General features: G+C 42.2%; 1 protein-coding gene across 2 annotated transcripts in view; it reads left to right on the forward strand.

Moving 5' to 3' along the window:
• Positions 1–24,223, forward strand: part of CACNA2D2 (calcium voltage-gated channel auxiliary subunit alpha2delta 2) — a 751,645-nt gene that overhangs the window by 634,016 nt on the left and 93,406 nt on the right. For both annotated transcript variants that reach the window (XM_072989818.2, XM_072989819.2), the window contains exons 11-14: positions 1,125–1,283; positions 4,192–4,299; positions 13,257–13,335; positions 21,835–21,884. In XM_072989818.2, coding sequence (XP_072845919.1) covers positions 1,125–1,283; positions 4,192–4,299; positions 13,257–13,335; positions 21,835–21,884 — 396 coding nt within the window. The remainder of the gene's footprint in view (positions 1–1,124; positions 1,284–4,191; positions 4,300–13,256; positions 13,336–21,834; positions 21,885–24,223) is intronic.

A 24,223-nucleotide genomic window follows, 5' to 3' on the forward strand; every position in this document is an offset into this window, starting at 1 on the left:
AGTCTTAAGACAAAGAGTGTGATCCCGGGAGGCAGATATGAATTCCCCAATAGCTGCTCTCGGGATGTGGAACCTACTTTTAGGGGAAGCTAACCTGGATCTCTCCCTGTTGTTCTTATCCAGTATGCAACTACTGTATCTTTATATTTAGATAGGCCTTTGACAACTCACAGGCTACTGGTCTTCTGATGGTGGGTGCTACACATTTTCTTTTTCACTTGTGTTTTTTAAAAATATATATTTAAAATAGTTTTAATTCTGTGCTTTCTTTTTTATTATGATGATAATTATTTATGTTTAATTGATTCATTCTGTTTCACTGTCTTTATAGTTGTGTCAGTTTTTAATTCATGGCATGAGCCAATCTGGCACTCGGGGAGCCAGTCAGATCCTTTTAAGGTTTCCCGCAGGTCATCCCAAATAGAGGGGGAGCTTTTGTGGGTTGTGAAGGGAAAGCAAACCTCTCCTTGCCATCTGTTCCCATGTACATACCCCGACAACCTGGCTGCTTTCTATTCCAACTGAGCCTTGGTCATCACATCTGCAATACCCTTGCAATACTGGGGATGTCTCAGTGGCTTGAGCTGGAGCAAATCTGGGTGGCAGCCGCAAATGATGGTAAGGAGGACTGAATTCCCCTGGGATTGCAGGGTCTCTACCAACAACGGGAACCTGCCTCTGTTATTTTTTTTTTCATTTGCCAGTCAACTTTCTCAGCTACCTCCAGGTAGATGACTTTGCTAGTTGGATCAAGATAACATGTCTTTGTAATGTTCAGAAAATTCATGCTTCCGTTATTTTGTTTTGTTTAGTATATGTCCATCACAACTTCCCACTAAAATTAATATTGAAAGATGGTTAGCAGACAACTAAAGCAATGTAAATCACAAAAGGCATTAAAATCATTAAATAATAAAAATATTTACATTTTATATGTTGTTTTAATGTTGCTGTTAAGCTGGGTTGCAGGAAGAGAACAGAAAGAGGAGGCATACTCAATTTTGATGGATAGATAAAAGGCATAGATTTAGGATCTGGAGCTCAAGTGCAGGCAAGGTTCATGATTTTGCAGGCAAGGTTCATGATTTCTAATGTGTTGCAACTCTCTATCTTTGGCTTTCTAGTTTAACCAAAAAGCACAACCCGTATCCTGTTTCAAGCACTTGGTCCAGGCAAATGTTCGCAACAAGAAGGTCTTCAAAGAGAAAGTGGAAGTAATGGAGGCTCAAGGAACCACAGACTACAAAGCTGGCTTTGAGTATGCCTTTGAACAGCTGCAAAATGTAAGCACAGAGTTTAAATCCCTGGGGAAGCTGTAAACACAGGAAACCTAGAAACCTTCCAATAAAATACATGTGAGAGAATGTGGGGCAACCTAGACGCCAAGTTCAGAGATGTTCCCATGAATCTCCAGTATTTCCTTTCCTTTCCTGCTAATAGTATTCAGATAATAATGTGTAGACAATTCCCATCCTTGTTCCGCAGCTACTACCCAAACTTTCCCCTCCCAGCAGCTGCTGAAGGGGGGAAACATTGGAAATATCTGCACTTAACTCTGGCAACACAATTCATTTGGCCCTGAGATGTATGAACTCTAGAGCGGTTACCTGCAACTGTGTAAACAATAAGTACAGTATGTTGCAAATTCACAGTATAATTCCTATAGTTGCCATTTTCCAGGTGTTTCCCAACTAAAAGTAACAAAGTATCATCAGAAGTGCCTTGTCTGCTCGTAGTTCACATCCTTTTTGATTGAAACACTGAGTGAATGTATTTTGGTCTAGAACCAAAGGGACCAAGGTTTAAATCCCATCCCTTTTAACAATGAAGCTCTTTGTGTGTCTTTAGACCAGTCACCGCCTATCACCTTAGCTTCCCTTGTAGGATTGTTGTGAGGTTAAAAAGGTACCAATGTAGGCTGCTCTAAACCCCTAGGCCAGGGCTGGCATCATACAGCATGTGGGCCGTATGTGGTGCCCAAAGACATCTTTGCAGCCTCCCCAAGGCTGCCCCAGAGCCATTTTTAGGCTCAGTGTGGCCCATGGCGAGAACTGGTGGCAAACATTTTGGCCTCAGTCCTCTTGAAATCACTCATTCTTGCCTCAGGAAGATGGTGGTTTATAGTGTGTTCTGTAAACCAACTGAGATACTAGTACAAACTCACACAGAACTCCATGGTCTGACTTCATTGTTTGGAGTTTGTTCTCTTTGGTATCTCTTTTTCAATTTTCCCTGTGGACAGTAGATTTTAACCTAAAACATTTCTCTCACAGAAATTCCTTCTTCAGATTTGTGTTTTTGGACCACAACTCGCAGATTTTCCCAAACAGCATAGCTATTGCTGAACCTGGACTATCAAGTCACTAGTTGCTTCCAAGCTTAGATTTAAGTTACAGGAAATGCTTCAAAATAAGGGGGGAGGGGCAGCTCCTCTAAGCTAACAAAGATGCTGCTGCAGCTCCAAATGCTGCCATGGGTCTGGAAACACATTAATAATAATTACATTATAGTGACCCTTCTCAGGGTTTCCTAGGTACAGAGTACTCAGAAATAGTTTACCATTCCCATCTTCTGGGGGGGGGGGGAACCCTGGGACTGTGCAGCTTGCCCAAGGCCACACAGGCTGGCTTTTTCTCCCAAGAGGTCTATTGAGGAATCAAACTCCCAACCCCTGACTCCCCAACCAGGTACCCAACTCCTTGAGCTATCAAGCCAGCTGCAAACACATTACATGTCTATATTTATTTGTTTAATATATGTATTGCCTTTCTTTCAAAGAAGCTGAGATTGTTGTGAAGATATAGTGTGAGTGAGAGGGGAGGAACAGATTATTTTACCTTCACAACAACTCTGTGAGGGGGATTAGCCTATTTTGGAGTCATCCCATGAGTTCCAGGACTTAATCCCCCTGAGATCACCCATCAATGCACCAGGTGGATGGTGGTTTAAAATACCTAAATCCCCCAGCCGTTTTCTGGCATTCTTACCACTACACCACATGGTCTCTGCTTTCAAGGAGGAAATGCTGCGAGTGGAGGAGCTTGTTCCCTGGCAACCTCTGGAAGCATCTCCCATTGCATTACATTTCCTACCACATTTGCCCCACTGACATAGCACGTGTCAGAGTGGTAAAAGGGGCTGCGAGCATCAACATGACTCTTCCTGACAATCCATGTGTTTTCATGTTTTAGGAACAGGGCTGTATTGGGGCATGGCATTGGTGCCGCACGCTCCTCTGTAGATAAATGGAAAAGTTTGGCAGCTGATGCTTCTGTTCCAATGGAAGCAGCTGCATCTTCCATTTCATTAGAAAGTTAGCAGGGCCCATCTGAGAGGGCTCGAATCAGACAGGCTATAGTGACGTTGGGCAAAATAAAGATGAATAGCCCTATTAATCGCTGAGCAGTAATAGCCACAACATAATTTCCAGCCCGGCAGCCCCTCCTTCTCCCTGTTCATCTGCACCACCTTCACCCCTGGAGAAGCAGCTAAAGAAAACAGATTCTTCACTGCCAGTTTCTGGCAGAGACGCAGGAAGCTTTGGCTCCAGAATTTACTACTGTTCTTCTGCTTAAACATGCAGACATATACATAATATGCCCTTCTCTATTATAAGTTTAAAAAAGCATGGGCACACACGTGAACACATTCACATGAGAGCACCCAGACTGACAGGCATGCTCAGACACACCGCCGCTGCTTTCCTTCACATTTAAAACCTCATTTTCCCTTAATTGGTTCTGACAGAGAAGTCTGATGGCTGTTTTATACATGGGTATTTGCCTTCACTAATCTTATTTCTGTGTAGGAAAAACTATGGATGTCACACACGCTTTGTCAAAGTGTGGTGAACACATCACTGTTTTACTGCTGGGCCTGACTGACTTCCCTTGTGGAATGGTATAGAGGAGCAGTACTTAGAGAAGTTACATTTATTAGACTCTTGTCCCTCACGGTGGCTAAGCCAGTATGACTAGTGGATAAGTGGGTTGGGAGATTCTGAGAGCTGTGAACAACAAATGTAATTTTGGTAAATTCTTCTTTTAGATAATGTTTGTGTGTCTCCTCTCTCCTTTTTCTTTTTCAGTCACAGTTCTTATCTATGCATTATATGTATAGATGCATTTGGAGTTCTCTTCCAACACTATTTACCTTGCAATTCTCTCCTATAACTCTGTTTCTTACTTGCAGTCCAACATCACCAGAGCTAATTGCAATAAGATGATCATGATGTTCACTGATGGAGGAGAAGATCGAGTGCAGGACGTCTTTGAGAAGTACAACTGGCCCAACAAAACAGTGAGTCTTCAACTTGCGTCTAGTTACGTAGCTACCGTTTTCCTGTTGCTGTCCTTGTACAGCCACCAGCTTCCATGCACACATATACCCAAATGGAGGGCCAATAGATTTGCAACCCTTTCTCCATTTCTTCATCACTTCTGAAGAACAAAAACTGCACGCTGGGCACTTGTACAGTTTAAAATGAATCTGCCCAGATCATACAGTACTTCTGCACATCTGTATTGCAGCCTCTATTGGAATAGAATGTCTCATCCTAGTCCCTTCAGAAAAGATATTGCAAAGTTTCAGAAAAGGGCCACCAAAACTATCAAAGGGCTGAGCAACTCTCTTATGACAAAAAGCTACAATGGCGAGAATTGTGTTGGTGATTTATATGTGTGTAAGTTAAAATCACAAACAGACCTCTTGTCTGATTTTTGTTGTTGTTTGATGATTAAAACCAATTCATAAAGCTGGGGGCATCCTAGCAAAGGCATATGAAAGTGTACATGGTGCGGAAAAACTGGCTGCAGATATGTTTTTCCTCTCTCAGAGTATCAGAGCCTGGGGTTGTCCATAAAAGCAAACTGATGAGAGATTTAGGACTGATGCTGCTTACAACAGCTATATGTTATCTTCAGACTGGCAGTATGCCAGTCCCTGGGACACCTGAGCAGAAGGATGTGACTGTCTATGAGCTTCCAGAATAGGGACTCAGATAAGTCTTTGGTCATTACCCAAACTCCAGAGCAGAGCTGTAACTAGCCAATTTTGGATCTTAAGGTGAGAATATAAAAATATGTTTCTCCCATGCTTCCCTAGTAGTTATATTGGTAAAAAGATATATATGTAAATAAGAAGAAGCAAGGATAATTATAATAGTAGCCAAAATCCCGTTGCTTAATGTGGTAAATCACACTAGAGTAGGCCAATTGAATAAAAAAATTTATTGAGCTAACTCCATAAGTTCTATTGATTCTATGCTAAAGTAAGTCACAGTTAGTGTAGGCCCATTTGAATCAATAAACTTATGGAAGAGTTGATTTACTAAATCCACATTGATTCAATTGGCCTACTCTGGTGTGCTTTACTACACTAAGAAACAGGATTTTGGCTGATATTTATTTTAGCCATGAGATCTGTATAGACAATCAACTAGTGCATAAATTAGTATTTACCATTGAAAGAGTTGTCATGGCTTGGAAGCAAAAGCAAGAGCACTTTCAATTTATTTACATCTATATATTTCTTCCATCACTTTATATATACTGGTTATATACTGGCTCCAATGTAGTGTTTTTAAAAACCATAAATGCATTATTTTCAAAATACTCTAAAAATGATTATGTATGATATTTGCCAAACATTACAAAATATTTATATATAAATTTAAGCCTTCAGTGCTAGACAACTCCTGGTAGTAAGTAAATTGAAATATGTAAGTAGTGGAGCAGGCAGTAGAGAACCACAAACTTATATGCCGCTGTATGAAGCTTGAAATGCTGAACACTGGGTTCAGTTTGAATGTATAATCTTATTCAGTCGTTTCCTACCTGGATGAGCTACCACACATGGAGAGGAAGAGCTAGCCCCTCTCCTCCTCTCATCACTGCTTTCTACCTGTGCAAGTTTGCAGGGGAAATGTTTCTTCTCACATGTGGAATATATGAGCTTATCAGGTGTTGGTACTTAATTGTACACTCCCAAACCCACTGCGCGGTTAGTCTTCCGCATGGTTTCATATATACTCCCTGAGTAACTTTTGAGTCATGATGTTTGCACTAGCATGGATCAAAGGACTGCAGCGAAACAAACAGACTTGAATGCATAGCATTGAGACTGCTAGATGTTGTACACAGGACCTTAAGCATTCAAAGACACCTCCCTGAAAGCTTTGCTCTCTGACAGTTGTCACCCTTTAAAAAAAAAAACTGACTTGCTCCACTCACTACTTTGTTTCAGTGGTGCATAATGAATAGGTCCTTGATATTTTATTTTGTAACCTTCAATAAGTTGCGCTGATGTCGCATTACTGAAATTTGCAGCCATATTATTTTATATGATTCAGACTCTGTAATATGTCCACCTCTTGCTACTACTTGCCATCACCATTAATGGGCCATCATAATGTGAGTGTTTCTTCTCTTGAAAACACCACTCTACTCCAGTCCCAGCTTCCCTAGCTGGAGTGCTCACTACTGAGGGAAGCTAGGGATGCTGCTGTCTAAGGAGTTTGCTCGTGGTTCCCTGTACCATATAGCCAGGCGATACTCCCTCATCCAGCACTGAAGGTGCTCAGTTATTACAAGTATTATCTGTGATGAGCAAGCAAGAGCTAATTTTCAGTCTTCATGTGTTTCCAAAGATTTCACTTGCTTTTAAGAGGAGTTGACATCAGACTTCCATCCTGACTCACTTAACAATTGTTCAGAGAAAAACCTTGTTCTTGTCTTTTGAACCACAAGACTTGAGGGAGATGACATTTGAAAATTAATTAATTAATTAATTAACTAATTAATTAACTAATTAATTAACTAATTAATTAATTAATTAATTAATTAATTAATTAATTTTAACCCATCTTTCTCCTTAAGCAGCTTTCTCCAAAGCAGCTTACAACAATTAAAGACAGTTTTTAAGTTAGTAACGATGAGTATGCAATACTGAAAGGATTAATGAATTCAGGACCCAAAAAACATAAACAGGTCCAAAACACATTCCCATTACAGTAAGGCAGAACAATCCATTTAAAAAAAAAACCCACATGGCTGCCATTCAGGGAAAGCTTTCCTGAAGAGGAAGATCTTCACCTGCTTGTGGAAGAACAGTAAAGATGGGGCCAGTTTAGCCTCCTCTGGGAGGGCATTTCAGAGTCTGGGAGCCGCAACAGATAGTGTCATTATGCAGTTTAGTCACTTTGTGACACTAGACCGTGGTTTCTGTGTAGTGCAAGCAGCCTCCTGTGTTTTTTCTGCCCTTGTTGGAGGGAAACAATGTTTTTGTCTAACTTCTAGATAGGTGCATAGCCTTCACCACTAGCTATGCTGGCCAAGATTTCTGGGAGTTGTAGTCCAAGAACATATGGGGACCAAAAGTTGGGAACCATTGCTCTAAGCCAATAATTCTCAGTCTTTGGCTCTCCAGATGTTTGGACATCACCTTCTAGAAGTCCCAATCAGCATGATCAATAGCCTAGGGTTCTGGGAGTACATCCAAAACATCTAGAGCAGTGATCCCCAACCTTGGGCCTACAGATGTTCTTGAACTACAACTCCCAGAAGCCTTCTCCACCACCACTGCTGGCCAGGATTTCTGGAAGTTGAAGTCCAAGAACATCTGGAGGCCCAAGGTTGGGGACCACTGATCTAGAGGCCTAAAGTTGAGAGCCAGTTCTCTAAGATCTCCATGACAACATTGAACTTAGGCTAGAAGCAAGACAATTCTGCAGTCGAACTCCTGAATCTCAGATCGTCCCTTAACTCACTATAAACACATGCCTAAAATAGATGTATGATGTTTTGAATATCATAAGGTAGGTATTATTTAACAAGCAAACCCATCTGGATAAAGCTAGATCAGAACATAAAAGTAGGGATATTAAAAATAAATGTAAAAAGAGCATTCTTTCTTTAGTTGAATACGTAGAGAAATTTCATGCTTCAATATATGACCTAGCCCTTAGCTGGAAATGGAAAATGCTATTGATTCAGGTCGAGGGAACTTGTTAGAAATGAAGAAAATTACTACATCATTCCTGTTAAGTGTTTCTGGCTCTCGGGCGGAAACCAAAATAAACCTCTCACTCACAGCATCTGGCAAGCTAGATTCCAAAATGGCCTCAGCTATTTTGTTGCTTAGAAGACAGGAGGAGAGGAGATGCTCTCCTGTATAGAAAATACATCTGGTTTAGCTAGGGATTGAATGATTCACCATTTATTTGTTTTATTTTTAACCAATGCGGAGGCATTTGGTTACACGTCAGATTTGACAAAGACAATTGAACTTGTAGATTCAAGTCTGTCTTGGAATCAGAAAGTGGAAATAGGCAAAACCATGATTTTTCTGCTGTCTGCCAGGAATGTAGCCCATGGAAGTTTAGACAGCATGAAGAAGGAGCACAGGGAAAGTCATACAATGCCTCTTCTTCACTTGTGTAAACTGTGAGAATCTTTTACAAACAACATCCATGCGTGAGCCACTAAGCAATGTGATGGAAGGCAGCATCAGGCCACTCAGATCTTTGCACACATAACATTATAAATGAGTCAAGAAACATGTCCAAATGTGCAGGCACAGTGATGGGTGGAGATGGGGAGAGTGACTACCTCATGCTTTATTGCTGGATTCCGCCTCATTTGATGCGAGCTATTTAGACAGTTGATCTTCCTGCCTGTCTGCTCCTGCACTGAGCCACTGCCCCTTTAATGGGGCGTCTAACATGCTGGCAGTGGTTTTATTACCTGCACCGACCTTGAAATGCCAGCATAGAAAGTGGACAGAACTTCCTTTCAAACTTTGCATAGCCTATAACTTCAGCAAAAGGTGTATCATTGTCAGTACTACTATGTTTTAAATGGATTCCGTCAGAATTAAGCATAGATAGAATTATCAGCTTTCACTCAATTGGCATTAATTTAAAATAGGCTGCTTCTATCCTCCACATATTATCTTTCCGTCTTTGTAGACATGAGGGAAGAGGAGGGTGAAAATAAGAACAAAGGATGCTCTTCTTAAACCAGATTAGAGCCCTCAAGTATGAGAAAAAAGGACAGTGCACCAAAGCATCATCTTTCTCTTCCACCGGTTTCCAGGACAGTAAAGTGCTACACCCAAGCCAGAGCTGCACTTTCAGACTGATGACTATCTCAGCTGATGATGCAAGCATTTCATAGGGATCCTGCTATTACACATCGGACCTAAAGCATCTAATACCTTCAGACTGATTAGTTAGAAAAAGAAAATGACCTTTACGTGTTTATATCATATTTCCAAGCTCTGTCAAACAAGGCAGGATAGAAATTACGGATGTGGGGGCAGCAGAGGTTGTTTCCAAAAAAAGGAAGCTCTTGCCGAGAGATGACGGAGGAGTTAAAGATAGCCAGTCTTCAGAAGACAGCAGTAGCCGAAATAAATTGGGTTTGTTTTTTAGTTAATTAGATGGTAGCTCAGTTTGAATTTTATTTAAATTATATTAACTGTTATAAATAAATCAGAACTTGGACTTATTTCTCAAGTTTAAATTGGAAATTAAACTTACGAAGCAACACCCATGGCTGCAAAGTGCCCCCTGCTGCCGTTTCAACTTATTCCCCCACCCCACAGCTCCTCATCTCTCCGCTGAAGGCGACTTTGAGAAGTTACAGGCAGGTTCCCTCCCCAGTCCTTTCGACTAGATTTTCCTCCATGGAGGAGCAAGGAGGAAGAAAAGAGAGGTGGTCACTCCTGCTCTAGCCCTAGGCCAGGCTTTGAGAAGCAAGTGGCTCAAGATTTGCCACTAGATCTAGCCTGAGTGAGCTGGAGAGGTAATTACCTGTTGATGTAAAGAAGTCCCCAAGAAGTACAACTGAACTTCTTTGTGGTTCCTGCTGGGAACTCACCTTGGGCATCAGACATTCCCTTCCTATAAAAGAGCTTCTGCTCTTTCTCTGTGCAACAAAGGCCATTGTGATATCTGTCCTCTTGACCTTGCAAGCTTGATCCCATAACCTGTGGAATTGGGAACATTTTAATTCTCTTCCCCCCCCCCCCAGAAATGCTGTATTTCACTTGTTTGTGAATAGGATATGTACAGATATATATTTAGCAGTTGTTTTGAAGCAAAAAAAGAAAAGTGTACTACTTCTATACAGCCCCATACCGCTTAAAGCACTCTCTGGACGGATTATAATTTAATTATGCAGGCTGCACATTGCCCCCCCCCTCAGCAAGCTGGGTACTCAATTTAATGACCTCGGAAGGATGGAAGACTGAGTGAACCTTGAGCCAGCTACCTCAGATTGAACCCAGGTTGTGAGCAGAGTTTTACCTGCAGTTGTTGTTGTTGTTTAGTTGTTTAGTTGTTAGCCGCCTAGAGTGGTCCTGACCCGACCAGATAGGCGGGATATAAATAAATTAAATAAATAAATAAATAAATTAGTCATGTCTGACTCTTCATGACCCTGTTACCTGCAGTACTACAGTTTAATAACTGCACCACAAGGCTCCCGCCATATCTGGCTGATTAAAAGGAAGGCCTTCTTTGGTTGAAGTAGGGATTAAAAGCAATTAGAGCACAATCCTTGTATGTCTACTCAGAGATTCAATCCTAGTAAGACTGGAAATAACAAATAATAATATGCGATCTCAGTGCTGGAGATGAAAAAAGGAAAAAGGAACCTATATGCATATGTGGTGGACATGTGAAATAAGAAAGAAAGGATGGGCACTGGTTTTTAAAGAAATTCAAAAAATGATTGGATTCAGATATCACCAATTATTATGAATTACATAATGAAGAATGATCATTTGAAAAAAAGATCAGAAAGGGTTAGTTATTATAATGTTTATGTAGCAAGATTAACATTTGGAAAGAACTGGAAAAGCAACAAACAAATCAACCTTGAAGATTGGTATCAAGAAATGTGGAGTTTAGGAATTAATGATAAATTAAAATGGGAAATGAAAATAAGGAGAGGAATGGTAAAGTCTAATGATTTCAAAGATGTATGGAATTTATACATGGAGTATGTCTTTGAAGGGAAAAGGCTATATACCAGCAGAAGAATCAATGTACTTTTGGAGAGGAATGGGGTGAAAAGTGGTTAGGTAAGGTAAAGGTTCCCCTTGACATTTAGTCCAGTCGTGTTCGACTCCAAGGTGCGATGCTCATCCCCATCTCCAAGCCGTAGAGCCAGCGTTCGTCCATAGACGGTTTCCATGGTCACGTGGCCAGCATGATTAGGCACGCAATGCCGTTGCCTTCCTACCATGGTGGTACCTAGTTACAGTATCTACACGTATTTACATGCTTTAGAACTGCTAGGTTGGCAGGAGTTGGGACAAGCGACAGGCGTTCCCTCCATCACATGGATTCAACCTTATGACTGTTGGTCTTCTGACCCTGCAGCCCAGGGCTTCTGCGGTTTAACCCTCAGAGCCACCACGTCCCTTTATCAAGTGGTACTAATTGATATTATGGTCACCTAGTCCCAAGGGTGAAAGTGGCATGGATGGGAAAAGTTCAATGCTTTGTGTTCCTGCATTGAGCAGGAGGTTGGACTTGATGGCCTTGTAGGCCCCTTCCAACTTCACTTTTCTATGATTCTATGAATATGTATTGCGTGTAGTCACTATTGAGTTTGTATTTTAGTTTTAGTTTTAATAATTGTAATTTTCCTTCTTAATAATTAAAGAAGAAGAAGAAATTCAGTCTTTTATATTTCTAATTCCACTGAATTCAACGGGGCTTACACTCATTGCAGCCTTAATTGCAAGTACTTGGTTTATCAGACCTGAGCAAAGCTACTGACAATAGTATGACTTTTTGGAGTTTATTAATTTAGAGGATAGGGGTAAATTGGACCAACCCTGCCCTCCAATAAAAAGGGTGATAAGGAGTCATACTGTAGTGTGTCAGTTTATGAGATATATTCAAAATCTGTGAGTTAAAAAAAAAAGACTAATAGCTGCTCAGAAGTGTATCTATATCCATGGGGATTTGCTTTGAGGTAAGTGAAAGTTGGATTGCAGTTCAACTGTTTTCACCCTTCATGCAAAGTATGTCCAGAAATATTAATTTTATTAAAAAAAAACAAAGGCCAGTATAATTTCATCCTTGTGTGATTTGGTATGTGATGAAGAGCAGTACAAATAATTTCAGTTGCTTCATTTTAAGCCCATTCCATACTGCTATTGGATGCATTCCAGCTTCTTGAAAACTCCTGGCCTGTTGCCATCCTACATTGGATTATGTTTCTAGCAAACTACAACATAAGGAAACACCACAATTAATGGGTAGTGGTAATGGGATTGAAAAGCAAGAAGCACCAGCATGTTCATGCATTTTTTTTCTGCAGGTACTGTCTATTCAGTGATTGTGGGAACTGACACTTGGTTAAGTATGTCATATTAAAAGCTTCATTTTGTCAATGAGTGTATGGACTTTGCGAGCCACTTTGAGGATTTGGGTGAAGGCCAGCTGCAACTTTACAAATAAACATTTCTGTTCTACTAATTAAATGTGATACAGACAGTTGTCAAGAACTGAGCTTCCAAATGGCAAGCTATTAATTATACACAGAGTTCATCAAGCCATACAGCTGCATAGAATGTAAATCACGTTTCAGGCACATCCAGTGTTGCACAGAGATATTGGGTACACAGCATCCACTTGAACATTGCTGTGTATATTGAGCTCCTGGCTATAGCCAACTAGTTGCGTGCAGCCAGATTCCATTGTGCCCATGATCTGACTTTTTGGAGATTGTAGCAAATATCAAAAGGCAATTTCTGGGTGAGTGGCAGGGTTGCTTATATCTGACAATCCAGAAGGGGGAAGGTGACATTCAGCTGTTTCATGCTGACCTGTAGGAATACAATTTGGTTCTTAGTTATAATAATCAAGTACTGTCAAATCAATTCTGACTTATGGCAGCTCTTTTCAGAGTTTTCAGGGTAGAGAGTACTTACAAGTGGTTTACTATTCCCTTCTCCTAAGGGCACCCTGGGACTGTGTGGCTTGCCCAAGCCCACCCAGGCTGGCTCTACTCACAGGAGGCACAATGGGGAATTGAACTTTCTACCTGGCAAGAATTTAATTGCCATTTGAATGAACATTGGGGGGGAGAGATGTTCTTGTGTGTACGCTTGCTTATATTTCTAATGAAACCATTTTATCTATGGGTCAGGGATGTCAGTGAACCCCTTGGACTTGATGATGAACACTTCTAATTTATGTTCCTGCATTAAAAAGAAGCCTTCTGTGTCATTTTTCACAGGTGCGAGTATTCACCTTTTCTGTTGGGCAGCACAACTATGATGTCACCCCCTTGCAATGGATGGCTTGTGCAAACAAAGGTAAGGAGACAGTCTGGATTGCAGAAGTACTGCTGAAGATGTGGTGGGGTGAGAGCAGGACACAATCATCTCTGCTGGCAGCACTCAGGAGAGGAGAGTTGCCTTTCCGTTTTCCAGAGAAGGAACTGGGAGCAGCTTCTTCCTCTGAGCCCGTCGGATGGTCCTGTGATGCATCGCTTAATTGGCAGGATGATTCGTGCAATGCCCTCATGAAGATGGGAGGTGCAGAGCAAGATTGATTGTTATGGACATAGTGGTCCTCTAAAAGGAAGGAAAACTGGGCATCACGCCTTCTCTCATCTGAAATAGATGAACTTGAAAAACAGTAGTTGGGAGAGAAATGACCTGCTCTGAGTTCTGGTTCCAATCTCTAGTAGCTGCATCAGAAAGGCTCCTGTCTGAAACCTGGAAAAGCAGCTGCACACTAAGAGTAGCTGATAGAGGTGTACAGATTTGTGGGGAATTTGGGGAGTTGTACTCCAAAAACACAAAACTGCATGCTTTTGTTTGCAAGTTGATTTCTGGAACAATAAGAATGTCAGAGAGAGAGAGAGAGAATATTTTAAAGGCAGTCTTGAATTTGGATGTGGAAATATAGCCCAAATGTGCTTTTGGATGAACTAGATTACTTATTCAATCTCTGAATGCACCTAATACATCTGCTGTTGAAAAAGAAGTCTGGATAGTGGTGGAGGAGTGGGATCAGGCTCAGAACTATAGAGTGCGTGGGAGAGGCATTTACCCTTTCTCTCCCTACCATGGCTTTCACAAAACTCCCTCCACCTAAACAGATTGTTCACCCTAGGAGGGAAGCATGCACTTCATGTATAAATCCATTTAGCCCACAGTGGCTTGACGCAACCATTAGGAAAGCAAAAGAGAGCAGGTGAAAAGCACTTACTTATGGGAAGTTCATTTCAGTCCAACATCTTTGTTACGGTGTTCCTGTGTACCAGCCTTTTCACAAGCAGCATTTACCTACCAGCCAGCTCTTGCACACCAGCAGTCCCTTGGGAAGCTGCACTGGCAGGGCAGAGAGATGAACTGGCAGACATTGTAAGAACACTATTAATGAGCAATGAGTATACATATATGGAAAGAGCAGATATGGAATATTGGATGCAGGTGATTGCTTTTTGCATTCACTGCGTCTTATACAAAATGTGTTTGCAATGCTTCTAGATTCCAAGAGCCGCACCTAAATTTACTTAGCCTGATTGCACCAGTTATATAGTAATGCATAACAAGCAGCATCAGAATACAGATAGAAATATCCCTTCAGATTCACATCTAGCTGAAAGTAATACGGTATAGGTAGACAATACCAGAATTGAAATAAGCAATCTAAAAGGGTCTCCAGTTTGTGCCATCAGCTCCTGCATAAAAATAGCATGTGTGCAGAAGTCTTCTCTCACATATGCATTTCCCTACGTGGAGTGGGATGACTGTCTTCACAGACTTTGGCTTAATACCAACTCCAGATTTCCTGGTTCTTGGTCTCCAAACCACTAGATACATGTCTTGCACAAACCATGTTCCTGATATGTCAAAACACTTTCTGAATCCTATCACCAATTCTTTCTAGCCCCTAACAATACTAAAGTTATCCATGACTGCAAAGCCTGAGACTAAGTGACTTCGGTATACATAGCAGGGGGTAGTGAGTTCAGTATTTCTTATAAAGAGAAATGTACTCTTTCTTAATGTCTGTGAGCTGCCCTTTTCTGGTTCATAATGAGTCACTTTCTGTCAGCATGCCCTGTAGCTGAAAATGTTTCTAGTCAGCTCTGCTCTGAATATGTGAGGTGATATTTCCATTGAGATATTGTCATTCAAATTCACCTGTAGAGAGCTCGACTCCACTGGGCAAGCTCATGACATGGCTTCCAAGACATAATCTGAAAGAACTAACCACAAGAAAAATTTCAGGCTATAGCCCAGTCTTCAGACAGACAGGCAGCTTCAGCATCTCTGTACATACTGAAAGTAGACGCAACTCATTAATGTTGCTGATGTGCCATCAAATCAGTTCTGATTTCTGGTGAATCCATCCAGAGTTTTTCTTGGTATGATCAAAAAAATGGCGCCCTGGGCTGTGCCATTTGCCCAAGGCTACACAGGTTGGCTATTTTCCAAGGATACACTATGAGAATCAAAACTCCCAAGTAACTAGCTAACTCAAGTGAGCTATCCAGCCAGCTAGAGAAAACCCTCTACAGAGGAACAAAATTTATTTAGAAACTGAGAGGAAACATCTATAAGAACAAGTTTTTGGTCACAGTGCAAGTGCTTGGCTGAATACTGGGAAGAGCCTTCTCATCATGTTATCACTAATTACAACTCCAGAAAAATGTGACATGGTTTGTTTATACTTAAGCCTTTGAAGAACACATTTCTGTTGGCCTAACAGCTAACCACAGATCCAAAGCAGAGGATGAAAACAATCGAAAGTAAACAAAAAGTATTAATAAGACATTTGTGTTGGTGTCACTGTTTCCAATCTTATAAATTTGTATTGCTTGAAAACTGGGGGGGAAAATCAGAAAAGCAATACAACTGCAAGAGCAAGTGATACCTTTATTAGACCACTTAAAAATCAAACAACACTCAGCTAGCTTTCAGTGATAATTCGTCTTCTTCAGGCTGCGCACCAAGATCTTATGGGAAGCTCAAAAATTATATATTAGAGTCCCAAAGTATCATAGCCATTGTTGGTGCCAGGTTAGCTTCTTAAGATGAATACAGATGCAGTCTGCAAAAGGCTTGTGGAGGGAGGGTGTGGTTTCCTCCTCAGGCAGCAGTTCGGAATTTATCACCCAACTCTTTAAACAGAGAGAAAAGTGGAAGCCTTTAGAAAGAGTCACTGTTTTTATTATGAGAAAGCATTATCTGGAAGCACTTGAGTTATTTGTTTTACCAGATCTCTTTCTGCTAATGAATGGAAGGAAGGATTTTAACTGTATTTCAGTATTCTTGAAAGTATTTACTTACGTAGCACACAGTAATTGAGCCAATAGGTATAACCATTTTATCTCTTATTTTAGGGTAACCCCATGGCAACAACTATGTACTGTACTTATACGTAGCTTCAGGTCTCTGAGGCTGCCCTCCTCTTCCATTATCTGTCTGCAGTTCCCTTTTTTTCTTCACATTCAGCCCCCTTTAATCTTGTTCTCCTTCCTCTGTATCTGAAGCCCTCTGACTCTCAATTATCTGAGCCTGCTTCATGTGCCCTTCTGTTCAGTGGCGCTCACCTTCCTCCCACATCTCCTGTATCTTGTCAGCAGATGGCCAAGGCCTGTGAACCTTCCAGCTTATAGTTATTCATCTTCCCATTGTCGTATGGGAATACCTCTGGTCATTCACGGGCAAGTCCTTGTTCCCTTCCCCCTCCCCCACCCTTCTCCTGCTTTGATTCCTTCCCCTTTTCAGCTTCACCTGAGTCCATGTAGCACCTGTTCACATTGTGATTAAAATTTTACACAACTCCTGCCACAGATGTTGTTAGCAGTCTTCATTGCACTTTATTGTTGATGTACGATTGCTTTGCTTTTCTTCACATCCCACTAGAGGAGCTTGGGAAGAGAAGGTTTCTCTAGTTTTGCGAGATTTATATCCCATCAGACAGAGATGTGGCTGCTGCCATTTTCTGGCCAGTTCCTTACACCTTCCCTCCCCCTCCCCCCCCCGAATCAAATAATGTCAAAAGCAGTTGTCAGAATCTACTTTTTGGCATGTGCTTTTTCTTTAAATCGAGCCTGAAGATCCCTACACCAGAGGCATGACTACGTCCTGCTGCCTCACCTCTTAATTTGATTAATTAATCTGTACAGAGCCGGGACTCACCAGGGTTTAGCCCCAGAACCTGTCATCTGTGTGAGGGCTCAGCTCTGGGACATGTGGAGTAATAAGAATGATAGTCCTTGAACATGAAAGGTTTTGCCGCAATTAGTTTGTTAGGCTGTTAAGGTGCCACTGGACTCTTGGTTTTGGCTGCACTGCAAACCCACATGGCTGCCTTCTGGAAAATCTCCCCCTTGAATCTATGTGTGAAACGTCCTCATCACTGAGTGCTGCTAAACAAACCCATCTACGCCCACCTGGCATTAGCTGGGAGGTATGTTGGATTAGGGACGTTGATTTCCCCGAAGACACAAGCGCCAGCATCTTCGTTTTAAATGAAGTGGGATTTGATAGAATACATCCTGTGACGGCAATATGAAGCGCTGCATGCAAACATATGTGATTAAGCCCTAAGAGCCCTATGTAATATTTTTAATGATTATTTCAGTGGAAAGTAGCCATGGGAGCTGTTGATTCTGAGCAGAGCTGTTGGGGAAAGGGGAGGAAGGTATGCTCCACCGTTACCCCCTTCCACCCACTTTTCCTCCTCCTTACCTGCCCTCCCTCAGTTGTCGGTGCTCATTTGCTTTCGCAGATGCTGCTCATCACTACTGAGAAATACTGTTTTCCAGAAGATGGTTTTTTTTTCCTTTCTAAAGAAAGTCTTCATTATTTATAATTACAGATAATATTAGTGTGCCTTTGAAAGTTCCTTTAAAAAGATCGATTTTGGTGACTCTTTAGGACAGCAAATTCTACTTGTTTGGGGTTTTGCTATTTTAAACTCTAACAATTACATGACCAATGGTCACTTCTCTTCATTTTTCCAGTGACTTTTTGGAAATGAGTCCCTAGCTTCCTGTCCCTTTCTGTCAGGGTTCTGTTCTCTCCCCTTCTGCCCTTTGTTCCAGTGGCATAAAGAGGAAGAGCAGGACGGCCTTTCCTTCCTTCCTTCCTTCCTTCCTTCCTTCCTTCCTTCCTTCCTTCCTTCCTTCCTTCCTTCCTTCCTTCCTTCCTTCCTTCCTTCCTTCCTTCCTTCCTTCCTTCCTTCCTTCCTTCCTTCCTTCCGTTAATCCTCCCAGGCCTCTGTTTCTGACATCAGACATTCAGCGAACTGGAGTGGCATCACAGGAGGAAAGGACTTTTACAGAAAACAGCAGGAGTGTCTGAAACAAAGAGAAGTGAGGGGCATTCTTACTGCTAGATATGGCTGCTTACCATAGATTTCTCAACTGGAATAAAAAGGGTAAATTAATTAACAATGTGAGGTCAGGGCATGCATGGCTCCTTTGCTGAGTTACCATAACTGATTGATGTCCTGGTTAAGAAGAAGTGAGCAGAAATTATAACAGTGAGACAGATGTTTCTTCTTGCCTAAAGGTAAAGGTAAAGGTTCCTCTTGACAATTTTTGTCCAGTCGTGTTCGACTGTAGGGGGCGGTGCTCATCCCCGTTTCAGAGCCATAGAGCCAGCGTTTTGTCCGAAGACAATTTTCCATGGTCATGTGGCCAGTGCGACTTAGACATGGAACGCTGTTACCTTCCCACCAAGGCGGTACCTATTTATCTACTTGCATTTGCATGCTTTCGAACCGCTAGGTTGGCAGGAGCTGGGACAAGCGACGGGCGCTCACTCCGTCGCGTGGATTCGATCTTATGACTGCTTGGTCTTCTGACTCTGCAGCACAGGCTTCTGCGGTTTAGCCCACAGCGCCACCACGTCCCTTTAGGTCAGTAGAAGTCCAGTATGCTATTTGGTGCAATCCTTGCACCCAAATAGCATACATACCTCAAGCAACTCTATTTGGTCTGCCTCTTTCCTCTTTCAGTTTCCCATATCATGAAGTGACGTAAGAAGACAGGCATTTCATGAGATCGGGAAGTTAAACACTACCTCTGCTTTGAAGGGCGGCACACCAGTGGATTCAGCTGTGGGCAGGTTCTCAACCCAAACTTTAAGGAAAGGAAATGAAATGAAAGGGAGAACCTTCCTTGCCTAGTTCACTTCAGCAATTATGTGACTGTCAGAAAAACGAGCAAACCACCCTGTCCCTGCCATGGATCAAACAGTGGGTTAAATGCCCATGTAGTCAACCTTTCACTTCCCTTGACATTAAGAAGTTTCAGAGTAATTTTATGTGAGGAGGAAATAATCAAGACTAATGGAATTTCTATAAACTTACCTTCTTTGCATATTAACAGCTTAACCAAAGAAAGAGAGGGCCTGCATCTCTGTGGATAGCACTGGTTTGAAAAGTGAGAACCAATAGAGTATTGTGGGTAAAGGAGACTTGGCTTCAAGCAGCAGTGATAAACGTTCCCTTGAACTTCTCACTTACCTTGAAAATCTTGTTAGATTCCCCCTAAGTCAAAAGCAACTTGACAACACATAATAGCTACCTGAGAAAAGAGTAGCAGTAGTACCACAGAAGCAGCAACATCATACAGTACCTCAGACCCTCTAGGACTGCTTCAGATGCACAAGCTAATTCTTCTATGCTGTCTGCAAATGTCCGGCTTGCCTTCAGCCACCTTACAAGAGTCAAATGAGTAGCTAGTTGCTCTTGTTAAAACACTCAAAATAGCACTGGGAATCAACCATCCTTGGATGAAAATAGTAAAAGGGCTTAATGACATGCTGAAGCTGTATGTAACTGAGCTTTGGTCGGATGATGCTGTGGAACCCATTCTTATAATCAAATTGCCCTGTCCTGTATGAGATGTTGCAAGGGTTCTGCTGTGATTAGGTGGCTTTCACACTCTTCCTTGTAACCAACAAAGCACACCTGCGTATGTAACCCAACCTTGTTCTGTTGTCTCACCTACTTCCATCCACTCCTCTGATGCCTACACTCCTCTTCTTCTCCACTTACTGCTAGCTCCACTCACTCACCCATCTTTGTTTTTTCCATCTCTTCTAGAGCAAGTTCTTGTCTGTTCAAAACTGAACGTACTGCCAGTGCTGAATTAGTATCCTATAGGAGTCAGAATTGTAGAGATTCAGAGCCTGGAGGGAGGGGCACAGATGCATACCTTGACCCAGTCAGAAGTATATTTATGTTTGAATCAAGAGAAGGCTTTAGTTTTTGCTTGCGGGCAATATGTCATAAAAGCCCTTAGCATGCCTGGACAGCCAGGCTAAGTACATCCTTTCTCTAGCCCTGTTAATACAACGGAAGTTGGGTCATAGGTTGCTTTGAACTGCCTACAACCACATGTCTATCTGAAGGTTGTAATATCTTAAGATTTGCTGAGTAGCCCTGCTTTTCTCAGAGCACTAATTAGCTCTGCTGCCTGAACAGAAATTGTGCCCAAGAAATTGCCACATCTTACTAAATCAAATATCATTTGGCCATTGACAGAAGTAAACACTTCAGTTCCTCTGTGCACAAAGCTGAATGGTCATAATGGCACACCATGTATTGCTTATGAATTTGCTATAACGGCAGAGAGGCTGGAGAGAGACAGAGGAAAATGTCAAATTTAAGTATGGAGTTTGCATGAGGACTACTAAACAGGAAGGGTAACTAAATAGGCAGATGCTGCAGAGAGATGAATAGCACTGTGGACCGCTAGGTTCACAGATGTTATAGGTGGCTAATAGTTGCGCTGGGCAGAGTAGTCAACTAATGTGCTTGATGGATGGATGCCACAGATGGGAGGGGACAGAGCAAGAGACGTTGTTTTGAGAGCCTTGGATGCTAAATGGGCTGTGGTTATTATTATTCTTGCTCTCTAGCCTACCTCCTGTCCTTTCCATCCTGCAGCCTTCCCCTTGGAAAGTGAGTGGATGGTTATAGCTGTCATTCTAGGCGGCAGCAGCTGCAGAGCAGCTTCCACAGGCTCAGCACCTGCAGCCTGTCTCGTCTGTATTCCCTTTGGGCTTGCAAGAGAAACCAGGCCTCTGGCTAAGTCTTTTGCAAATGCCTTCAGCTCAGAGAGAGAGACCAGTTGATAATCTCACCCTTGCCCTCCTTAAGGAAAAACTCCTTGTTGGGTACCAATTGTTAGGAGATCTTGCAACATTCTCTACCTCTTTCTGCCTCTCCCTCCCTCCCTCCCTTTCTAACAATGCTGTTGTGAATGACTCATTGGCTTCAGAGGAGCTGTAAAAAATCACTGTGGGCTGCAGTAAAGTGCCAGGGAACAGTGGTGGTGGGACTCTCCAGTTTTAGTGACGCCAGTTCTAGGGTTGCTGTCAATACACTCTGGCTTTTAATCTGCATTTTACTTGAGTTATCCAAGTTCTTATTTTGGGTTGGAATTTGGTAGCTCCTATGGATGGCGAACTAAAACCTAGAGTGGGTTCACAAAACCTCTGAAATTGGAGCCAGTTGGGTCTCTTCTATAGTGTTTGCCATGCCTTGTTGTTTTCACATGCAGCCTGAAACTCTAACAAAGTTTAAACAATTTGATATCCTAGGACACGCTGCTGCTTCCAGGTGAAGTTACACAACCCCTTACTAATTATTTTCAGTAGTTACTGTGGGGAGCAAACATGCTTTTATCAGAGATGGAAAAGGGAGTACTTTGGACTGCATATGTTGCATTGAACGTGGCTAGATTAACAAGCAAGCAAAGAAAGTGAATAAAAAGTGTTGTGCCGGAGTGCATTTCTGAAGTCCATTGTATCATTTCTTTTTCTTCTTCTTTTAAGGTTATTACTTTGAAATTCCCTCCATTGGGGCCATCCGAATTAATACACAGGTAAGAAAATTAAGAAGTGCACCACGTATGGCTCCAGTCTTGGCCTTCCACCAATGGAAAGACACCTTGAATTCACCTGTCATTGGAGGACAGGATCAGGGCAGTCATTTTCTCTGTTACTCCTTTCCACTCCCAGCAGCATAAAACACCATAGGAGAAGGCATTGGAGGCTAAAAGGAAACAAAGAATCAGAGAACATTTCTGCCCCCCATCCTTCTTCTGCACCCCCAGTGAACTCCTCGGAGCAAAGTTTGGATCCAGTCCCGTATCCAACATGTATGCATGCTTTTCTTTCTTAGAGGCCCTTGCGTCTATCTAATCTGCCATTTTTCATTATGTGGGGGCAAAGAACACAATCTGTGACCTGCATCTGAGCCTCTTGCATCAGGGGTAGGGTCAAGTGGACATTTAATCCAGTGTTAGTTTAGCAATTGCATTCAGCAGAAAGTCTGCCCTGGGCAGTAGTAACCCACTTCAAAAGGCTTCCCTGCCATCTTGTGAAGAGCCTACGTAGCTGTTTACAAGAAGGAGTCCTTGGGTCTGCTTGTACAGAGCACAAAGAAGATGACTCAGAGAGGATAAGAGAAAATTATGAGTCTTTAAAAATTTGTCCCTTTGGAAGAACTTAACAAAGTTTTATTGCTGACAAATATCTCATCTTTGGAGATGTTTTAACATCTGACATTAAAAACGCATTCTGAATCATTCAGCCAATAGGATCTATAATTCTGATACTGTACCACTCTCCATTCTTGCTGGTCCCCACCACCAGGGAGGGTCAGTCTGGTACCAAGGTGGATCCTATCATTAGGCAGAATGAGGTGGCTGCCCCTCAGGTAGCAGATTTTGGGTGTAATGAAAAGACCAGAAAATGGTTTGTTATTTAATGTATTGGCGAGAAACCTGTTACACAACTTTATAGCAGGCAACTTTGATGATGTCACCAATTATGGCCATTTAGGGGGAACTGAGATTCTCTGCCCCCTCCCCAGATTCTGTGGAGTCTTTTGGTTCCATCTCATCCTGGGGAAGCCATTGGGAGCTGCTGAGGTGGCGTGCAGGGAAGGAATCTTGTAACTGCTGGATAGCTGAGTGGTTTAGGCTTCTGGCTACGGAGCCAGAAGTTGGGATTAAGATTCCCCCACTGTGCTTCCCTGACAGGAGCTGGACTCGATGATCCATAGGGTGCCTTCCTGCTCTGCAGTTCCACAATTGTTTTTGCTGTTGTTGTTAAATGCAGAAATATCACTGTCAATGGTTGCAGCAGCAGGAAAAGTATCCCGTTTTCATGTTTTCAAGTATTTCCCATGTTCTATGGCTCCCAAAGCCTTTTCCAGGACAAAGCGGGTCCCTTTAGATCCCTGGAATCCATCCCTCAACATCCATGATGACCTTGTCCAAGTTGCATGGTGTAAAGTTGTGCGACAGGATTCCAACCAATAAGTTTGCAATTTTAGTGCCAGCAACAAGAAGAATGGCTTGTGGAAGTTTCTGCCTTCGTTGCCAGATTGACTTGACTGGCCTTGAGTGTTGTATGCCTTGACTTTGGGAAAATATCAGGCAGCCTTGGGGAACCCCAGCAGAATACACGCCTGGCTTACTTCCATCGAAGCTGAGGAAATAGCATATTGTTACAAAACTATGGAGGTGTTTTATACACAGTCAGGCCACTGATTTGACCAACTACTGTCTCTTGCTAACAAATCTCCAGAGAGATCTTTGGTACCTAAGGTATCTGGTACCTAAGATACTTTACTGAGGTATCTGGTACCTAAGATCTTTTACTGAGAAATGCAGTTGATTGAACTCACAACTTGGTACTTGTCAAGCATTGGTGATCCCCTTCTTCAGGGGAATCCTCCTATGCCTTCTCTTCATCTCCAGATTAGCACGACCTGATAGCATGGAGATCTGCTCTGTGGACACATCCTAGTTGCAAAAGCATGCATTGGGTGCCCTGTGTTGCTAGTGCTCTCTCTGACTAAGACATAGACCTGCAACATTCCACCATAGTAGTAGGTAATATTCCTTCTATACCAAGAAACAAGTCTATCCATAGAACACTTCGCTTGCATTCCTAACCTTTAAGGCCTCTCTGTTCCAGCATTAGCTTATCCGTGGAGAAAACTCACACGTGCTTGTTATGTGGACTTGTATTTATGTGGCTAATTATTAAAACTTCGTGCTCGAATCAGCTCACCGAGGAGCAAGCCAAACTGCCTGATCTATCAAGCTATTAGAGCCGACAAGCAGCATGCAAGAGAGGGAGCATGGAATGAATTATTAGTGCCCTGGAAATGGGGTGACGAGGCAGAGCTAATGGCTTTCCATTCAAATGA

The sequence above is a fragment of the Pogona vitticeps genome, chromosome 2 (assembly GCF_051106095.1).
Source record: "Pogona vitticeps strain Pit_001003342236 chromosome 2, PviZW2.1, whole genome shotgun sequence".
Classification (NCBI taxonomy): domain Eukaryota; kingdom Metazoa; phylum Chordata; class Lepidosauria; order Squamata; family Agamidae; genus Pogona; species Pogona vitticeps.